Genomic DNA, 19,948 nt, shown 5'->3' on the forward strand with positions numbered 1-19,948 from the left:
ATCGGAATTGGGAGGAAAGTGCAGTAGTAAGTCTCTAGTGGGCCAGTCCCAGACCACCCTGGGTGATCATTTACTAACTAAATTGATATATATACTAAACACCCCCCCCCAGGGTTCTGTAGACTACCAGAGCCCTGCAGCCAAGTAAGTAATGCTATGATCGGCAGCAACGACCCCCCACAAAGCGAACGCACCGTTTCATGGAACATGTATGTTGTGGTTATTTGTTTGGCCCAGCACAGTTTAAGGGCTGCGCCGAGTGCATTTAGTTTGAAAGGGAAAGGGTTTTCCTGGTCTGCGTCAGTTCATTGGCTCCGAATTAGTGGGAGCACCGATCACAATATTCACCTATGCCTAGCAACACCTCCACCTGAGGTTCATATAACTTGCTGACCTGGAATGTTCGAGGGCTCGGGCGGTACATAAATGACACCGAGTTCATGCCCACCTCCTTAGGTGGAAAGCACACATTGTCTTCCTCCAAGAATTCCACCTTATGGATTCGGAGGCCTTGAAGACCCGTAAAAAGTGGAGGGGCCATATATCAATTACTAATTACTCTGCCTTTGCACGAGGGGCAACCATATGGATTCGTCATGGGGTTCCATTTACAGAGCTGGATCGCCACACTGATGACCAGGGTAGATATATATTACTGAAGGGTACCCTAGATGGACTACCTGTGGTTCTGGGAAGTATCTATGCCCCGAACTTTGATCAGGATATATGTTTTCATTACTTAAGTAGGGCCCCGACAGGGTGGGACACTATTCCCTGGATTCTGGGTGGCGACTGCAACACTGTCCTCGATGTGGACTTAGATAGATCCCATCCCGCATTACATAGTGCTGGCGCCCGCAAACAAGCTGACCTTCTGAATACAAGGTTAAATGGCTGGAAACTGAATGATGTATGGCGTCTACTGCACCCTACACATAGGAAATATTCCTTTTAATTACCTGTCCACCAGCTCCACACCAGAATAGATAGGTTCATATGCTCCCGCACCATTGCCACACAAATACACCAGTCCACCTACTTAGCTAAGACCTTTTCCGATCATAATCCCTTGGAGCTTACACTTACGTGGGGTAGAGTCCCCACCCCAGTCCCTACTTGGAGGCTATGGCCCCAACTCCTGGAGGATGCACTGTTTCGCGTCACTAAATCCACAACCATTACCAATTACTTATCAGAAAATTGGAATACAGCCTCCTCCAACCTCATAGACTGGGATGCGCTCAAGGTGGTGGTGCGGGGTTCCGCAATCAAGTCTGTGGTGGGGGCTCGACAAGAAGTACAGAAAAGCCTTATCAGTTTAGAAACCCTTATGACTGATTTGGCCAAGCAGCGGTGACTGACTGACAAACGGAAATCCCTGCGAGACGCATGCATTAGACATGCCGAGGCATTAGAAACTCTTTGAGTTATTGGCCATCGGGCGTTCACAAAGCGGGAGCATACTGAGGCTGACAAGTCTGGTACGCTGCTGGCCTGGATTCTACGGGATAGCCCGGAACCGCCCATCATCACTTGCATACAAACACCAAATAAGGGTTTAGTACATACGCAACTTGAGATAAACAAGGCCTTTTGTACTTACCTTGGCAATCTATTTGCCGCACCAGCATACACCAACGATATGCTAGTAGACGACTTCTTAAATGGACTGACATTCCCCTGTATAACAGCAGATGCACGGAAAGATCTCTCAGGACCCATCACGAAATACGAGCCACAATCAAAGGCTTAAACCACAATAAGGCCCCCGGCCTAGATGGCTTGCCCATCGAATTCTATGAACCTTACTCAGACATCCTAGTCCTTAAGCTGGAGGAACTATATAAGATAGCCTTGGTTCTCCGGTCATTTACCACACTCCACCATGCAAGCCTTAGTCGTCTCACTTCCCAAGCCCGGACGCAATAGCACTGACTTATCTAGCTATCGGCCCTTGTCCTTATTAGCGACCGAATACAAAATCCTAAGCACGGCGCTAGCTAATCGAATACTGCCTGTCCTAAATACCCTTAAACATTGAGACCAATGCGGGTTTCTTCCTACATGCAGCACTTGCCTAAACACTAGACGATTACATCACATCATGGCGGCTACCCCTGCGGACTATACCAATGCTGGATGAGTGGCTTTGGATTTACGTCAGGCATTTGATTCCATAATATGGGGATACAAGTTCACGGCCCTACAGCGTTTTGGTCTCCCCTCAGATTACCTCCTGTGGGTACGTCTACTCTACATCAACCCCACCGCCAGAGCACGCTCGGGGAGCCATATCTCATGTGAATATACTATTCACCGAGGCACACGACAGGGGTGCCCTCTTTCCCCATTACTGTTTGTTTTAGCTTCGGAGCCACTAGCGATAGCCCTGAGACAGTCGGCCGAACATCTGGGGATACCGATAGATTGCACCGCACACTTAATCTCAATATATGTGGATGATATCCTCATTTACCTACGCGACCTGACAGCCGGGGCGGAACCCCTTCCCAGCATTTTCTCCACCTTCGAAAGCATCTCTGGTTTGGCCGTTAATGAGGGGAAATCTAAAGCCTTCTATTTCCGGGACGAACCCCGCCCAGATGAGCTTCAATTCGGTACCTACAAGTTGCCTGTAGCACATAATACTTTCAAATACTTGGGAATCCAAGTATATAGGACACAGGTGGACCAACTGGATGGGAATCTATTGAAAGCCATCAATGCTATACGCTCTAGGATATCTTTCTGGACATTCCTACCGATATCAGTAATGGGGCGGATTGCCATCTCCAAGATGGTAATGCTTCCCCGCCTTTTATATTTCTTTGTAAATTTACCCCTATTAGTTCCACAGTCCACCTTTCGCACCCTGGACACACTCCTCCTATAGCTCATATGGGGGAAGGGCCGACGTAGGGTTAGTCTGAAGAAGCTACAGTTAGAGCCCCACAAGGGAGGACTGGGGTCCCCGATTTGAGGGCATACTATTATGCATGTCAGCTCCAATGGCTGTCCTACTGGACAGCAGGCTGGAACCTGCAGGAAATAGGTTACAACACCCCCGACTTAGAACGCGAAACCCTACACATTTTACTGCTCCCAAAAATAAATATTCCCCTGGATGGACCTCCATTGCTAAAAACTGCACTTCAATATTGGAGGAAGGCCCTAACTTACACCTCAGGGATGATCCCATACGCGAGGAAAATACCATTACCTGGTATACCAATACCCGGGGGCAAGCTCACGATGACCAGAATACAGGACTGGGTGGAAGTTGGCGTGGAGGAGATTGGGTCACTATTTAGTGATGGCACCTTCTAGACCGTGACACTTTTTTACGAATTACCGGCGCACCAGATCGCCTTTATCTGCTACACGCAACGATCGTTCACTATGTTAGAGTGACATGGGCGCCCCAGCACTACGAACCATCACAACATGAACTAGTACATTTACTGTATTACATGGGGAAGGGTGGCCATCTGGTTAAATGGCTATACACAGGAATTCGAGCAAAAGCTTCTATTGCACTCACGGATCTCCGCACAAAATGGGCAGGGGCTACTGACACGGACCTAACTGATAAAGACTGGGCGAGCAGCCTAGAACATCCCAAATGGGTTTCCCGTAATGCTAAACTCAAATGTATACAAACTATGGTCCTACACAGATCCTACTTAACCCCAAAGAGAATACAGCGCATGTTCCCAGAAGCCCAACACTGCTGCCCACGATGCAAGGCGGAGGAGGCGAGCTTCATCCATATGCTGTGGGCTTGCCCTCACCTCCGAGATTATTGGGGTAAGATCCGGAATACTCTTGTGGAGGTTACGCACCTAACAATTAAAGACAACATCTTGGAGTGTCTGCTCGGCCTCCGCAAGCTTACCAGTGCACTGAAGGTCCAATTGTGCTTCTTAGACCATGCCCTTATATTGGCCATAAGAGCAATCACTATGCGGTGGAAGTTCCCTAGGTGCCCTCCATTACCTACATGGCAAGAAGACGTAATCCGGTGGGGCAGTGCCGAAAGTGTGGCACTTAGACGGGAGGAAGCGCGTGGACTTCAGAAACACCCCATTTCTATGGAATGGGAACTCATGTTAGAAGTTTTTAAACAGATAGATCTCCTACCTACACACATTCATCCTACCCCATAACCTACCCAGTTATAAATAGAAGCACACGAGCCGCAGATCCCGAACAGGCTCGATCTGCAATCCACCCGCACACCAGCAGCAACGGATAGAAAATGATATTTTTGTAGGCGTAATAGGCCGACACTCACACAAAAAACGGCAGACCAGGAAGGAGGGTGGAGGGAGGGGTTTACGAGGACGGAATAGTTCAAATTATTGTATGCACTCACCTTTAGTGATCTTGTCACATCTTCAATGCTTGCGTTAATTGTCACTTAAGTGTACTGACTGTACTATGTTATATTGTAATGTGCTACTCGACTTTAGTCTGTACAGAACTGATATTTGTATACGATTGTAAAACGAAAAACCCCATATGTATTTGATGAGACACACTGCAATCTACTTATGGTTTTCAATAAAGTTTGTTTAAAAAAAAACGGTGATGTCATAAATGATGACATAGAACATGTCACAAGTGAAGTAATATGTGAGGTCCTAAGCAGTGCATGGCGGGAGCGCAAGTTATAGTTAGCTCTTCTACCTACAACAGGTGAATTTCTGTCGTTTTTTTTTAGTTCAATATGTTAACATTCTCACTGAGATATTCACCTAACTACAACATAACTTTAATCTGTTTTTTTTTTTATATATATATATAAATATATACACACACACGGCCACTGGAATTATGCGGCAGGGGAACCCCAAATTATGTGGCGAGGCTGCCTATATTATGTGGCAGGAAAAGGCAAATAATGTGGCATAACACAACACATTTGTTTAGACTATTAGTTCACTATTTCGTCATTTTTACTCATGGTAATTCCGTCTGTTTAAGATTTCCCCTCCTAAGTACCAGTTTAGCAACCAAATACAGGAAAAGGCAGCCAAAAGATGACCAGTAAACCTTTGCAAAATACCAACCGCTGCGCGTGAACCCACGTTGCTACGTTTTTAGTAACTTTTGATCCGTTTGAGCTAGAAACAAATCCATTTTTTTTAATCTGCATATTATGCAGCAGATGATGGATTATTTGCAAATGCTGCAAATCAATAGTTATGAGGGGGACAAACTGCAGAATTGCATATTTCCAGTGGCCTTGTTATAAATAACCAGTACTTGTGTAATATAGTACCAATATTGCCATTGAGGCCGGAGACTAAGTGGTTTGTAAATTCCACCAAAACCCTGCAAATTGTAAGCAGTGCACTGCTCCAATGAAAGAAAGAGTTGAAGATTCACCTCTTTAAAGAGTGTGAATCACAATGCCTTAACCATCCACAAACCAGCTTCCTCTCCTATTACTCATTGACTTTATGCTTTTCTATAGCCATGTTCAGTGCTGCACTGCGCTTTGCCTCTGTTTGCGCTATAGAAACATCATATACATACATACATTAAACTGCTAATTGAAAGAGTTTTTGGAGTTTTTTTCTAAGTATAGCATTAGAATGATGTGTTGCAGGAGGTATGTAGACTCAGATTCACCGTATTATGTCTGCCAGTCAGGCTAGCTTTTTCAATCTGACTAAAGCAAAAAATGAATTTTTGCAGGTTGCTTTTTTATAAGTAAAATAAAAACCTTGTTTTCTCTATAAAATACATCTACGTGATAATTGAATGTGTGATGATTTTCATACATTGTGAGGCCAGTTCTCTGCTGGGTAGATGGGTAGAGTTAAGGGGGGGGGGGGTTAAGAATTGGTGAAAATAGATCTTACAGTCAGCTGCGCTGCCTAGCCACATCTAAAAATATATATAAATTCGGAGGTGATGGGAAATGGAGTGCAAAACAGCCACTGGTGCTTTTTGTGCGTCAATAACTATTCGTCGGTGAGAAGGGCTACAACTGTTAAATGAGATCCTTATTGTTCAGTGAAATGAAAAAAAAAGTGTAACTAAAACGTTTCAAAGACTAACCAATATAACACACGTTTAAATGAGGTGAATGAAATCGTGAAATCAAACATCTAATATGCGTTCCATGTGGAAATGTATACTTAGTGTAGTTAATGCATGCAATCTAGTGTTGCCACATCACTCCTTGTACTTTAAGGACAATATTTGTAGAGGTGGGTTTTCATTTAAGAAAGCATCACATTTTAGGATTTGGTGCCGGTTTATTTTCTTTTTTCCATTTGACCCAATTGCACTAACGCTCTTTAAAGGAATCATTAGTATAAGCAAATCTCAGTACTAAACGCACGTGTTTGGAGTACGTCTTGCAATCCCAAATGTGACATATGGTAGTTATTGATTGGTGCAGGTACTTAACTGCTGTGCTTCCTGTGTATTATTATTCCAAAGAGGCCAAGGATGGCGCGGCCTTGCAGTGTGCACAGCTGTGTTATCTAAAAGTATTCTTTATATCAAAAAAAGAACAATGATTTTCAGGGCAAAAATTTCCACTGGGTGATTTCCTTCACCCAGTGGAAGTGAGTTCTCGAGAGGCCAAGCACTGACTCCTTCCACTCTTTACTCGCTTCATATTTGATGACCTTCTCAGGTGGGCTCAGAATTAAGGGAACCTGATGCCTTCATCAATCTATCTGATTCTCAGCAGCTGTCTGTCTGTCCGTATCCGCCCACGTGCGTGCTCTTGTGTTGGCGCACCTCGTCTAGGGCTACTACTACCTATTGGTTGTCGGTATGTGTGAGCAAGGGTGATTGTGTGACGTGTTTTAAATGGGCACGTGCCGTCCGGTACTGAGTACCAGCACTACTCTACTTTAAAAGGGGGAGTACCTGCACTTCTCAGCACTGCTACAATGCATTTAGTGGGAGAGTACCTGCACTTCACAACACTGCTGCAATACATTTAATGGGAGAGTACCTGCACTTCTCAGCGCTGCAATACATTTAATAGGAGAGTACCTGTAGAGTACCTGCACTTCACAACACTGCTGCAATACATTTAATGGGAGAGTACCTGCACTTCTCAGCGCTGCAATGTATTTAATAGGAGAGTACCTGTAGAGTACCTGCACTTCACAACACTGCTGCAATACATCTAATGGGAGAGTACCTCCACTTGTCAGCACTGCTTCGTTACATTTGATTGGAGAGTACCTTCACTTCTCAGTGCTGCTTCAGTACATTTAATGGGAGAGTACCTCCACTTCACAACACTGCTGCAATACATTTTGTGGGAGAATACCTGCCCTTCTCAGCTCTGCAATACATTTAATGGGAGAGTACCTGCACTTCTCAGCACTGCTTCAGTACATTTAATGGGAGAGTAACTGCACTTCTCAGCACTGCTGCAATACATCTAATGGGAGAGTACCTCCACTTGTCAGCACTGCGTTGGTACATTTAATGGGAGAGTGCCTGCACTTCTCAGCGCTGCTGCAATACATTTGATTGGAGAGTACCTTCACTTCTCAGTGCTGCTTCAGTACATTTAATGGGAGAGTACCTGCACTTCAAAACACTGTTGCAATACATTTAGTGGGAGAGTACCTGCACTTCTCAGCACTGCAATACATTTATTGGGAAAGTACCTTCACTTCTCAGCGCTGCTTCAGTACATTTAATAGAAGAGTACCTGCACTTCTCAGCGCTGCTGCAATACATTTAATTGGAGAGTACCTTCACTTCTCAGTGCTGCTTCAGTACATTTAATGGGAGAGTACCTGCATTTCTCAGGAGCCAAAAGGTACTCTAAAGAGTGAGTACCTGCACTTCTATATTTCGATTGAAAGCTCTGGTTGTATGTCTGCCAGAAAGAGAACGTGGATGCCTGTAGGAATGTATTGAATGAGTACTAGTATGTCTCTAGGTTTATGTGTGCATATCTGGTAGACTTTGCTCATGGTTGCCTGTAGATTCTGTGTTCAGTGTGCATGGGTACCTGCATGTTTGGTGATCTTTGTGTGTGGTTATCTGCCTGTGCTGGTAGCTGTGCAACTGTAGGTGTGTTGCTCTGTCCCCTTATGTGCATGTATGTGTGATCTGTGTCACTTTGTGCATGGATATTGCAAGTCTCTGGGTATAAACAAGCCTGGTCTAGTGGCATAGTAGTCAACTAATGTGTCCACTCTAGGGGCCTGTGTTTGGGCTCACGGTCACATGTTCAAAACAGTGGCCTCTGTTTGCAGGGCTGGCGCTAGGCATGTGCAGTGTGGGAGGATGCCCAGGGCCCCGTAGTCAGCCCTCCAACATGGGGCCCCGCACCAGTGCGACAGTCAGACTACAGCATGAAAGGTGCCACCTTGCAAGTGCGCCACCTTAGGAGGCCCCCTCCCCTGGCCTCACTGCTATGGTGTAACAAGGGGAACTGAGGGGAGGGGCCCCCCTCCCCATTTACAGTTGCAAACTCAAGTTTGTCCGGCAATTAGGCCTCCACCCCCCACCCATGCAGAGGCACAACGGGATGGCTATTGCCCTACTGTCAAGCTCCTTGGCAGTGCAGAGATAAGCAACCCTCACACCTTCAGCCCTTGATCAGCTGTTAAGAGGTGATGTTAGGTGGCTGAGAGGAAGGGGCTGGAGCTTCAGGAGCTGGGCATCTATTGAGATGCAGACAGCCCTGAATGGGTCACGTCTACGCAAACTAGAGGTGCCTCGCACATTCCCCTTCTGCCCAGGGCCCCAAAAATACTAGGACCTGCCCTTTGTGTTTGAGCTCATGGTCACAGGTTCAAATCCTGGTGGGTCCACTCAGCCTTTCATTCTTCTGAGGTCGATAAAATAGACTCTAATTGAGTTGGGTAACAATAAACATGTTATTCAGCTCCAAGATATGCCCATGAGTGAACGTGTGCTTTACAAATATACTCTATATCTGATAGAGACATCTAGCCGCAGATTCCTTAACTTAGAATCATCCCCAGGCATCAGACTGGATCCTGAATTTTTTGCAGCAGCAGCACCTCTGCGTGCCGGGGAACGGCGCCACACGACCCCGCCCTGACGTCGTTCACAGACGTGACGTCAGTGAGATCATATAAGTCCCTCCCGGCGCGCTGACGTCCATCTCCTTCTTTTCTGCGTGCAACGCAGATCCAGAGTAAGCGGTTCCTCTGGCCTGTTTTCAGGCCGCCTTTGACGCCTTTGTGTCTGGAACAGTGTGCGATACCTTCGGGCTTTAAAACGTGTACATCCTGTTTGCGGCAAATGTCCGTGACAGACCCACACCTTATCTGCATGTGGTGTCTGGGCGAACACCACGACTCGACGGATTGTAACGCCTGTCAACAGCTCAAGCCGAAGTCCCGGCGGGAGCACCGGATGAAGTTACTGCCGGCTCGCCTGTCCCGGTTCGAATCGCCCAGCCCCCTGGCCTCCTCTTCGGCGACAGGTCCCAGAGTCAGTGGGTTCCGTTTGCAGAGTCGGTCGCCGTCTGGTTCCTATGCGCATCACTCACCCCTTTCCGGTAAGTCTCAGCGCATGTTGCCAAGGTCCTTGACCTCCCTTCCTTTGGTTGGCTAGGGCACTAGTTCCCGGATCTCTCCGGACGTGCGCCACCGGGAGTCGTCCCTCCCCTATCCGCCTTTCCTGAGCGTGGGGGGGACTCTGACCCAAATGGCGGCCTATGCCGCGGCCTTGCAGGCCTCCCTTGGGTCCCCTCCTCTCCGTAGGGCATCCTCGGACCCTCCGCTATATGCGGGGTCTCCAGTAGGTTCGCCGGTGGGTCCACCCCCGGTGCCTATTCAGCCCCTTGCCTGTAGGGATGATGGAGATATGGCATCATCAGGGCGCGGCCCGGCTGGGTCCCCCTCTTTGACCCATAGCACCCCTAGCGTGCCGCATAGTCCGGTGGGACTCCCTGTGGCATCACAGGTGGTTGCTGGTGCTCGCAGTTTGGCTCCGAGCCCTCCTCAGCCTTCCAGACAGGAAGGCTGCCTTTTCGGAGGCCGAGCCGGCGCCGGTACGGCGCCGAGGCCTTGCCTCCCCGGCTCCGTCCCTTACTTCAGGGTCAGAGCATGTTGGGGTCGAGGCGGGGTCGGTGCCTGTCCGGCGCCAAGGCCTTGCCTCCCCGGCTCCGTCCCTTACTTCAAGGTCAGAGCCTGTTATGGTTGAGGCGGGGTCGGCGCCGGTCCGGCGCCGTGGACTTTCCTCCCCGGCTCCGTTCCTTTCTTCAGAGCCGGAGCCTACTATGGTTGAGGCCGAGTCAGCGTCAGACGAGGCCGAATCGGCACCAGACGAGGCCGAGTGGGCGCCGCACGGGGCCGAGTCGGCACCGGACAGGGCCCACTCGGCGCCGGACGGGGCCCAGTCGGCCCCAGACGAGGCCGAGTCGGCGCCGGCCAACGCAGAGTCGGTGCAAACCGGGGTTTTCCTGGCACCGCCTCGACGCCGGATCATTGACTCCTCTCCGAAGGCTTCCGGGGAGAGTTCGGCATTACTCCAACATCCGGCACCGCCGGATTTGTCCTTGCCCCTCCCCCCCCCCTTGGAATTTGTGGCTCCGGCGGATTCCCTGCCTCCTCAGGAACCCCATCAGGACCCTCATTCGTCCATGGGATTTCCTTCATTTGGACATTGGTGTCATCCTCCATTCATCGGAAGCCCTCCTTGAGGTGGGAGCCTCAGTTTACAACCCTCACCCACAGATGAGTTGTTTTCCCCTCCTCGAAGGGCTACCGAGGCTGGTGCGGCATTTCTAAGAGTTGTCTCCATGGCCGCCCGCATTCTCAGTATGCAGCCCCCTTCGGTCCCTCTGCTTGTTGATCCTCTGTTGGATGTCCTCCACCACGGTTCAGGGAATATAGAGCCTCTTCTTTATTTCGAAGCTTCTCTTTATGATGCCCTCCTGGGCACCTGGGCTCGGCCGGCATCAGGTGATCCAGTGGCTCATTCTATCATGCACCGCCACCGCCCTGCTCCAAATGATCCGGTTTGTTTATTTGTTCAGCCAGACGTTCAGGGGTTGGTTCTGCAAGTTGCTTTTCCTTCCTTGCCTCAGCTGCTGCTTCCTCCCTCCCGGGAGTCCAGATGGCTTGAGTCGTGGGGTCATAATATTTTCGCCTCCACTAGCGCTGCACTTCGATCACTTAATACAGTGTGTGTCTTGGCTTGGGCTGCTTCTGCCCTTTGGGACTCTGCTGAGTCTCTTCTAACTTCCACTTCTGCGGGTGCTCGTGTTGACCTCCTCCGTCTTATCCGTGACGGAATTTACTATACGCTTGGCCCTGGATACCTCGGATTCATTAGGCCACGCTATGGCTGGTTCGGTTGCACTACGACGCCATGCTTGGTTACGGGATGGCGTCTTCGCGTAGAATATTGGGGAACGCCTTGTTGACCTGCCCTTAAATGGAGTCCTTTTCTTTGATGCCCACGCCGATTCGGCAGTTCGGCGCCTCCTTGCGGGCTTTTGCCCTCCCCCATAGGTCTGTATTTGGCGGGTCTCACGTTGTCATATCCTGGGGTGGTTACCCTTTCATTTAACGTCCGCCTCTTGGACTATGTGTTTTTGGGCTCGCAGTAAGCCTACTGTGGCGGTGTTCCACAGGTCGTTCTGTTCTGTCCTCTAAATTTGGTTTACCCTAAGAGGTGTTCCCCTGTTTTTCTTGGGGGTGTGCCATACTCCAGGTGGGGTACCTGTATGCTTCTGTGTAGCTCCGCTCTGCGCCAGGCAGGCGTGGAAGTTCCCTTGGGCTCCCTACACCTACTGATGCTATTTGCTTACCGTTGGACGGTTTCTAGTGTTGTGCCTTCTGGCACTGTCTCCTATGCGCCTCAGGTCTCGCCTGGCTTGAGCCTTGCGTGTGTACCTCATTTTCCTCTTCTAGCGGTTTTCTCCTTGTTCTATCTCTTTTCAGAGTATTTCAACACGCTTCAAAATGAAGCTTCCTCCTGCCCCAGGTGCATCTGGCGGGTCCTCCTATCGTACCCGCAGCTGCCTGGTCTCGTGGCTGGGCCCCTCTTTGATATATATACATGTATCCTCGGATTGGCCATTGGGTATCCCTTTCTACACACCTCCACCTCTCTTCCCTTCTGCGAAGTCTGGTCCTATATCCTCCTATTCGGGGAGCAGGTGGGTACCCTATACTCTGCCATGCCATTGTTTGTACGGCGGGTTTTTTCTTACAAAGTTTTAACTGCACTTCTGTGCATGTTCCTGCATCTTCGGATTAAGGTTTCCCAGGGTTCCACTCCCTGAGGTAGGCCTCCACTCCTGGATACTCTTTCTAGAGTCTTCTTTGTCCCGATCATATGCTGCACAGTCAATCTCTTTTATGGGGGTGCATTTCCCCTCCAGGTCGGAGGTGGTGGGCTGGTAATCTGATGTTATCAGCAGCTATTAGTGTTCTTCTCCACGGTTCCTAGGGGCACCTTCAGTGCCTAGGATACCACACTCTTCAGATGTGACTTTTTACTCTGGGTGTTACCCTCATCTGTGTCTGGTGTGCCTGCGGGACAGCTCCTCTGATGGAGGTCGTCCCGGGTGCTGCGTCCTGCGCTTCTATCTTCCGTGGGTGCGTTCTCCCCTTGGCCTTCCAACTCACTTGTTGGGCAGTCCCATACTCAGCTTAGCCACACCACGTTGTGGTCTCCATAGCTGTCTGCTATGTGCATGCTATCGTTGTGGTTCGCCTCGGTGTACTTCAGCGTAATGCTCTCCACCCCTGTCGTCTTCGTGTGACTAAGGGGGTCACTTGGTGTGTCTTCTGTTCTTGCATATCCTTCTCAGCCAGTGCTCAATTCCTTCTTGCTTCCTGGATGCTGCCTGTCCGGCATTCCTTGCACTGGCTCCCCTGTTGGGCTCTGGTTACGTCCATATTGCCCTCTAGCTTTCGGTTGTGCCAACTTGGTGCACCATTAAGCTGTGAGAGTAGTTCCTCGTTAAGTACTCTCTCTAAGGTTCTGGGATATGGCTTACTGCCATTTCTACATCTCATGCTCACACAGGTATGGTCTCGCGCCATTCTGGCTGTCTTGTAATACCTTGCCTCCCATTGTCTTTTGCTCTCTGAGCTGCTTGGGTTGCTCAATAGCTGATGCCACAGCTTTCACCTTAATCCGTCCTTTTGTGGCCAGCTTTGTGCTTTTGGGCACTTTCTATTATTCTGTTGCTGACCCACCTCCCCCTTGGGGTATGGATATGGTATATATTCTAAGTTAAGGAATCTGCAGCTAGATATCTCTATCAGATGTACAAGTTACTTACCTTCGGTAACGATGTATCTGGTAGAGAAGTTGTCTAGCCGCAGATTCCTTAACGCCCACCCATCCTCCCCGTTCTGCGAGGACCTTGCGAGGTGGGTTTCTCCGCTTTGCCTCCTTTCAGTTGGCACTGGTCTTCATTCAAGGTGTTCAATTTAATGCAACACTTTTATGATTTACAATATGCAGCCACCTTCCTCCAGGTGGCTTCTCTTCCTGTGGAGCGGTGCTTTGTGCCTCGCCTTCACTGGAAGATTCTTCTTCCTTTCCTCTGCATTCCTACACCCTGGTCCTTCCAGTGTGAGATCTTCTCCTACTGCTTTCCCTCCCTCCCGCCTCCTCTTTCTACTTGGGGATCTTGTCTCCTGTTCAGTCATCCTTTTGGGATGTGCTGGGCTGTGTTTCAGCTTTCCATTACTATAGGGGAAGTGCCACTCTTGTAATACCTTCTCGCAGTAGATTGTGGTCCTTTCTGTGCTCCGCCCTTGTTGGCCGACACAGTTCTACAATGTTATAACGGTCTGTCTGTGTCTGTCTGTATATTCTTTCCTTGTTACTCAGCCTCTGGGGAGGGTTCATGCTTCGCTTTGCGGGGTTGTCTCTCACAGCCTTGCATGTGCTCTATCCTTTACTTCTTTGTTTGTAAATAGACAGTCTGATACTGTCCTTTATGATGGTGTTCTGCACCATCCGATTTCTTTGTCTTACGGAGTTTTTCTCCTTCGCACACTGTTCCCATACTTTCATAGTTTTGTTGGTGGCTCTGCGTTGTGCCGCGGAAAAGCTTCTCCGAAGAAAACTGACGTCAGTACGCCGGGAGGGACTTATATGACCTCGCTGGCGTCACGTCCGTGGTCGAATTTCGGGGCGGGGTCGTGTGGCGCCGTCCCCCAGCACGCAGAGGTGCTGCTGCAAATATGTTTCCGGATCCAATCTGATGCCTGGGGATAATTCTAAGTTAAGGAATCTGCGGCTAGACATCGTCTCTACCAGATACATCGTTACCGATGGTAAGTACACTCGTACGTTATGTAAACAGGACAGGCGCCTCGCTTATTCGATGTTTCTGTACTTGCTTGTATCTTGTTTGTAGATTTGGAACAGCATACCGGCCATACTGAGCAATATTTCTTTTCTTTCGTCCTAGTGCACCAAATAGGAAAGTAAAGAAGATGCAGAGGGTGGAATGGGCAGCCAGCAGTTTGGACGGAGTGCCCCTTGGCCCACAGGAGCCCCACAGCACTGCATCCGCGGTTGAAAATGGGTCCGGGATGACCAAGGAAGCACCATTTAAAAAGAAGAAAAGGAAAACCCCGAAGAACGACGCCACAGCTGGAACTACCAATAACGCTTTTGAGCCAGACAGTTATCGCGGAAATGAATGACCGCAGGTTGGGTATCTCGTCACAAACCAGCGCCCACGCGCCATTCTCTAAAATGGCTGAGCATCGCCAAGAAGACCCCTTATGTTCAAGGAGAAATAAACGGCTGATGCTAAAGTGGCTAACAATGGCGTCTGAATCCGTGTAGGTGAACATGCATTTTCTCGAATATCTGTGGCAACTCATGTTGCTCTCTTGGTGGCAAGGGCAGGTGTTGTCGACAGCTTGTTTTGCAGCAGCTTGCTCTTTGTTGACTTTAAGGCCCTTCTCCCCCTATGCAGGGCCGCGAGCGGTAGTTACCCGTGACAATGACCGAAAACATGCAGAATGTGTCTGTTTGTCTCTTTTCAGTTTCGTTAACATGGTCTGCTTTATGAGTTTAACCAAACACCAAAAAATAGCGTCTTCCCTGTGTTCGGTTACTAAAGCAATAGACTACTGGCACTTCACAACACTGAGCGGGGTTCTTTCCGGAAAAAAACCTTTTTAAGACGCTACAGTCAGAATTATTCCACTTAGGGTGAGCAGATTTTCAGAATGAAAAACTGGGAGGGGCATAGACATAGGACTAAATGTCCATTTAGGTGTCAGGGCAAAACTCTCTCTCTTTCACACACACACACATTCCCTCCGTGTTCTGTGAAAAGCTCCAGGGTCCAGCTGCTGGTGGGTCCGGCTGCTGGTGGGCCCGGCATTGATGTATGGGCTCTGCAGCCCTGATCCACACCTCTTTAAATCCCCCCCTGTGCTGCTTGAATAAGGTGAGGTAGCACAGCAAGAGAGTCTAAAGAAGGGAACTTCGGTCCCCGGTCCTGGGAGCCGGTTGATATGTGGGACTGCACATCACTGTGATTAATGTACAGGTTCAACGACCCTCAGTTAAAACCTGAACATTTTTTGTGTGTTTTAGACGAAAGTGCCTGGACTGTCCGGGCCAAACCGGAACGTGTGGTCACCCTAATTCCATTCAGTATTTTTAAACACTGTCGGCCACACAAGTTGCGCTGTTGTAACGCGTAAAAACATCCGGGTGCAAATTCCTTTTGCGACAGGTATCGATCAGGTTGTTCTTTGTGCTCAATGATTACGTTTGCGGTGCATAGTAAATAATATTGTGCACATTTTCTCGCATTATATTGCCCAACATTTTACCTCTATTGCACAGTCCTGAAGGCGTAAATTTCCCCAGTAAGGGCCTCCAGAAAATTCCCCACCCTAAAACCGCGAACGAGCGTAATTCTCCCCCTTCTTACAATGGGCACGGACTGAAAAAAAAATGGGAGTAAAATCACGTGTGCCAGAGTTTCCTCAAGGCGCTGTACTCGCAAAGTGTTGTGATACCACACTATCGGCATGCAATTTATCGACCACTGACGGATGAAAAGCCAAGTTAAACCTGTGATCTGCAAGGCCATAGGCGTGCACGTGCAAGTACATGCCACTTTAATGTTATGTGAGACAGCGTGAAGGATATGACCTCTCATGTAGCATTCCTGCATTTTTTCCAACACTTCAAATCCACTGAAAATATTATTTGTAATCACAAGTTTCAACAAAATATTTAAGCACCATTGTCCCATTAATTTGCTTGGATGGAAAATTTGCTCAGAGTTTTTATGCTGGGCATTGTTAATTTTTTCCAGATTAGGCCCCAGGATTTGATTGCAGCACACAGGGAGGTTCAAAAGACAACTGATTGCGGATTTAACAAATATGGTGTGACAGGCTGCAATTAAGATGGCTGTTAGTTCATTGTGGGGGCTATGAGACTCCAGTTTACCCAAGCAGCGAATATCATGGGATTTTAGCCCAATGTCGAGGGCAAAATGGGTTGGTTAAGCCCCTCTACTAAGTTATAGGTCCGCGCTCCTGTTGTGAGGGCCAATAAGGAGGGAGCTGACCTGCAACAACTGGTACAAATAGATGCTGAAAGAGTAGAACGCTAATGGAACATTCCATCCACCGAGGGTAGAACGTTCTCATTGAAAGAGGAAGATACAGAAAGACAAGCACTGGAATGTTGGAGCACATGGTCCTACCAGCAAAGAAGTTACCAACAGGACAGTGTTCTGAATCTTGTTCTGCTCGGTTTTGTTAAAGTAAAGACCACCTTGATTGAACAAAGGAAAAACCACATAAAAGAGCTAAAAGATGTCATTTGTCACAACATTTTTGTGTCCAATAACCTTTAGGTTCTGCTTTGAAGTACAAGAACAGATGACTTTGAATATCTGATGGCGCCATGTACACCCCACAGGAAATATACACTAATGCGTACTTCCTTTTCAGAATTCAGGTACTTTGCTTGTATGTGTAAGTGCAACGTCATTTGCTTCCGGTCAGTTGGCATGTGGCCGAGTATTTCTGAGGCGTGGCTTGCTCCGTCAGGAACAGTGCCATGATGATGTCAAGGTTTCTCTAATCAAACCATTTTTTGGATGAATGTCACTACCTCAATCCCCACTAGAGTGCCTGGCCATTACCTTGAGTGGGCACATTTGCTAATCTAACTGTAATCCTTGTAATTCTGACACTAGTGCCTAGCTTTCAGTCTATAAGTGGGGCCAGACAATGTGATGCTGTGGAAGCAATAGGTTGATGCCATGTTAACAGGCGGTAGGTGATGGAGTGAATGGTACTTTTTGGCAACGTGAACAAGCAAGTGTGTGAAATATTTTTGTAGGGCACGGTACAGTGGAGTGAATTTTGACGCACTCTGGAAAAAAAGACAAAAAGTGCACGCACATATTTGCTGATTTAATATCCAGTTTGGAAACAAGCACAAAACAGTTTCTTAACAGTGAATAAAAAAGAACAAGGCAGAAATAGATCATTTTAAAAGTAGCTTAACATATCGTATTTGATGAAATAGACCTACATAATGGTTCAAATGATCCTGTCTGCTATGAAAACAATATTAATAAGGCTTTTTTTTTTTAAAGTTAGTCTGACCAAATGTAGAAAATGTTTCAACCACAGTGTATTTTGCTGGGATATTTGCTAGCTGTCGTCGTTCGCCCCTCTTGCCTTGCCAGAATTTGGAGGCAGTACAAATTAGATTCCTCTGAAGCAGCAGGCAGCGAAGACAAGCAGTCCATTTTTTTTTTTATTTAAATCTCTTAAAAAAGCAAACGTGCTTTGGTTTGAAACGTGAGAAGGACCTGTCACCCTCTGGTGATTGATGTGTGAAACTTTAAAAGGCAAGACCTTGGGTGTGGCTTTATATTTTTATTCAAATTTTAATGCAAATTGTAAAATCAATCAGTCAACTGGGTTCTAAGTGTATTTCAGTGTCGTGTTTATTCGTTAAAAATAACATGCCTCAAACTCTTGTATATATCATCGTGATACTATGCTTTCAGTGATTTACCCTCTGCAATGACATTGTCAGAGGCTTGGGTTTGATGCACTTGAAGTTTGCCGGGAGCCCAACAAAAGCTTAATATATTCTCTATTTTGCATGGTGCCAAAACAGTTTTTGCTTTCAGGCAATGCATACTCTTCTCTGTAACCAACATGGGAAATAGGTTCACAACTTTATTTTTCTACTAGACTACTTCTTCGCCCAGGTGCCTTGTTTGAAACCCCTTCTCTCGTATCCAACTGCAACACAATCTTTTTGTTGCAACGACACCCCGCTCGCGCCCGCTAATGTTGTTCAGCTTTATCAGAAGTGACGTAGAGGGTCAACAGAAGGCTCCACAAGAGCTGATGACGTTAGTTCCTGTTTTTCTGTGTGTCAAAAACGTACAGTCTGACGCCACCAAGTTTTTGATCTGTTTTTCATAGATTTTTATTTTCTGCCGTCAGTCTTATTTTTTAGGGGTGTTTCCACTTCTTGAATTCTTGGGTTTAGCCATGTGGAAAATGCAGTGGACAAATGGCAGTTCGCGCAAAGTGCTCAATGTACGTTTGAAAAGGGCACAGCTTAAGCACCCAGAGAGGTCATTAGGGCACAAGGAACCAAATTACACATAGCTTCAGTGACGGCTCCAAGTTTCGATCTAGAGTTGAAAGAGGTACATAAGAAGCATAAAAAGCAACAAGAGGTGGTCCTCCTCATCCTACCAGGAGCTTAGAGAAAAAAAAGAATGAAAAGAAAGACAAGGGCGACAGAGCTGTCATTACTCGTTGGAGATGCTAATCCTAGAAAAGTTCTAACCCAAATAGAAAACTTTACCTCAGAGTCCAGTGCAGAAGTTTTCATTAAAAGCACGGTTTACCTACCTTCATGAACATTCTTTCCAATGGTACGCAGTTTCTGTCAGATAGATTCTCACCTTCGATTCAGTTTGCTAATAAGATTACATTTTAATTTTCCACTTTTGTACTTTACCTTGGCTTCTCCACATGTTGTCCTTCGACTCTGTGAAGCGGCTACAATAATAGTGGGACTGACCACTGCCTCTCGTGGCGTCTTCAGTCTCCTCACTTCATTGGACTTGTGGGAACCTGTGGCTGAACCTGCACAATTATGTATCCAGTGTGAGGCCTGGAAAGCGATTCGTATACGGAATCAATGCGAAGGTGGGTATCCATCCAAAAAAGCCCTACCATAAATAAATACCTTATTTCTTTGAGGCATTGTTCTTGCACTAAATAAAAGAGATTAATACAATGTATATTTTTTTCTATGTAAAGATTTGCAGCATTGTTCTCAAAAACTACTCTTGCATACAACAGTGAAGGTGCATTGTCCTGTAATGTACCTTTGTAGCAAATGAAGGAAATGTTTTTATACAGAGGTGCGCTAATCTATAAGAACATTATATTGTTGCTGTTTTGGCAGTCGCATTGGCAAATTGATTGGCAAATTCATCTGTATTTTGACACAATGTTTTTACTATAAAAAATACACAAGCCTATATTTTGTATTTGTATAATATTAGTTTGATTTGCCATGTCACGTCAAATATTTTTAAATCTAATTCATGTAACTGTACCTGATCTATATTTCTAATAATATTTGCAGTAACTTATTGGTCCTGATTTCAAATGCTTGTATTTAAGATAATAAACTAAATTCTTTTTACATTTTTGCGTTTGTTTTTTTCTTATATTTAACTTTAATTCATTCTTTAAAAAGATAAATGAAATTTGAAATAGGATATCAGTTTACTTGGAATAGGATATCAGTTTACAGGGTGTGCATGTATGTGCAAATTTTTCCCGTTTCTGATGAAAAAAGAAGTGAGACTAACAGTCCTGTGCATTGATCTGTGGACGTTTCTTAGCCAGTAACCGCAAGCTGTAATACAGTATGATCCTTGCACATGTGCTAAGGGCCAACATAATATATA

The 19,948-nt window shown here is 47.0% G+C and overlaps 1 protein-coding gene across 2 annotated transcripts in view; it reads left to right on the forward strand.

Moving 5' to 3' along the window:
- The window catches only part of AHI1 (Abelson helper integration site 1), a 971,238-nt gene extending 951,556 nt beyond the window's left edge, over positions 1-19,682 (forward strand). For both annotated transcript variants that reach the window (XM_085611599.1, XM_085611600.1), the window contains one exon: positions 14,414-19,682. In XM_085611599.1, coding sequence (XP_085467725.1) covers positions 14,414-14,651 — 238 coding nt within the window. In that variant the 3' untranslated portion in view covers positions 14,652-19,682. The remainder of the gene's footprint in view (positions 1-14,413) is intronic.
- The last annotated feature ends 266 nt before the right edge of the window (positions 19,683-19,948 follow it).

The sequence above is a fragment of the Triturus cristatus genome, chromosome 6 (genome assembly GCF_964204655.1).
Source record: "Triturus cristatus chromosome 6, aTriCri1.1, whole genome shotgun sequence".
In the NCBI taxonomy this organism is placed as follows: domain Eukaryota; kingdom Metazoa; phylum Chordata; class Amphibia; order Caudata; family Salamandridae; genus Triturus; species Triturus cristatus.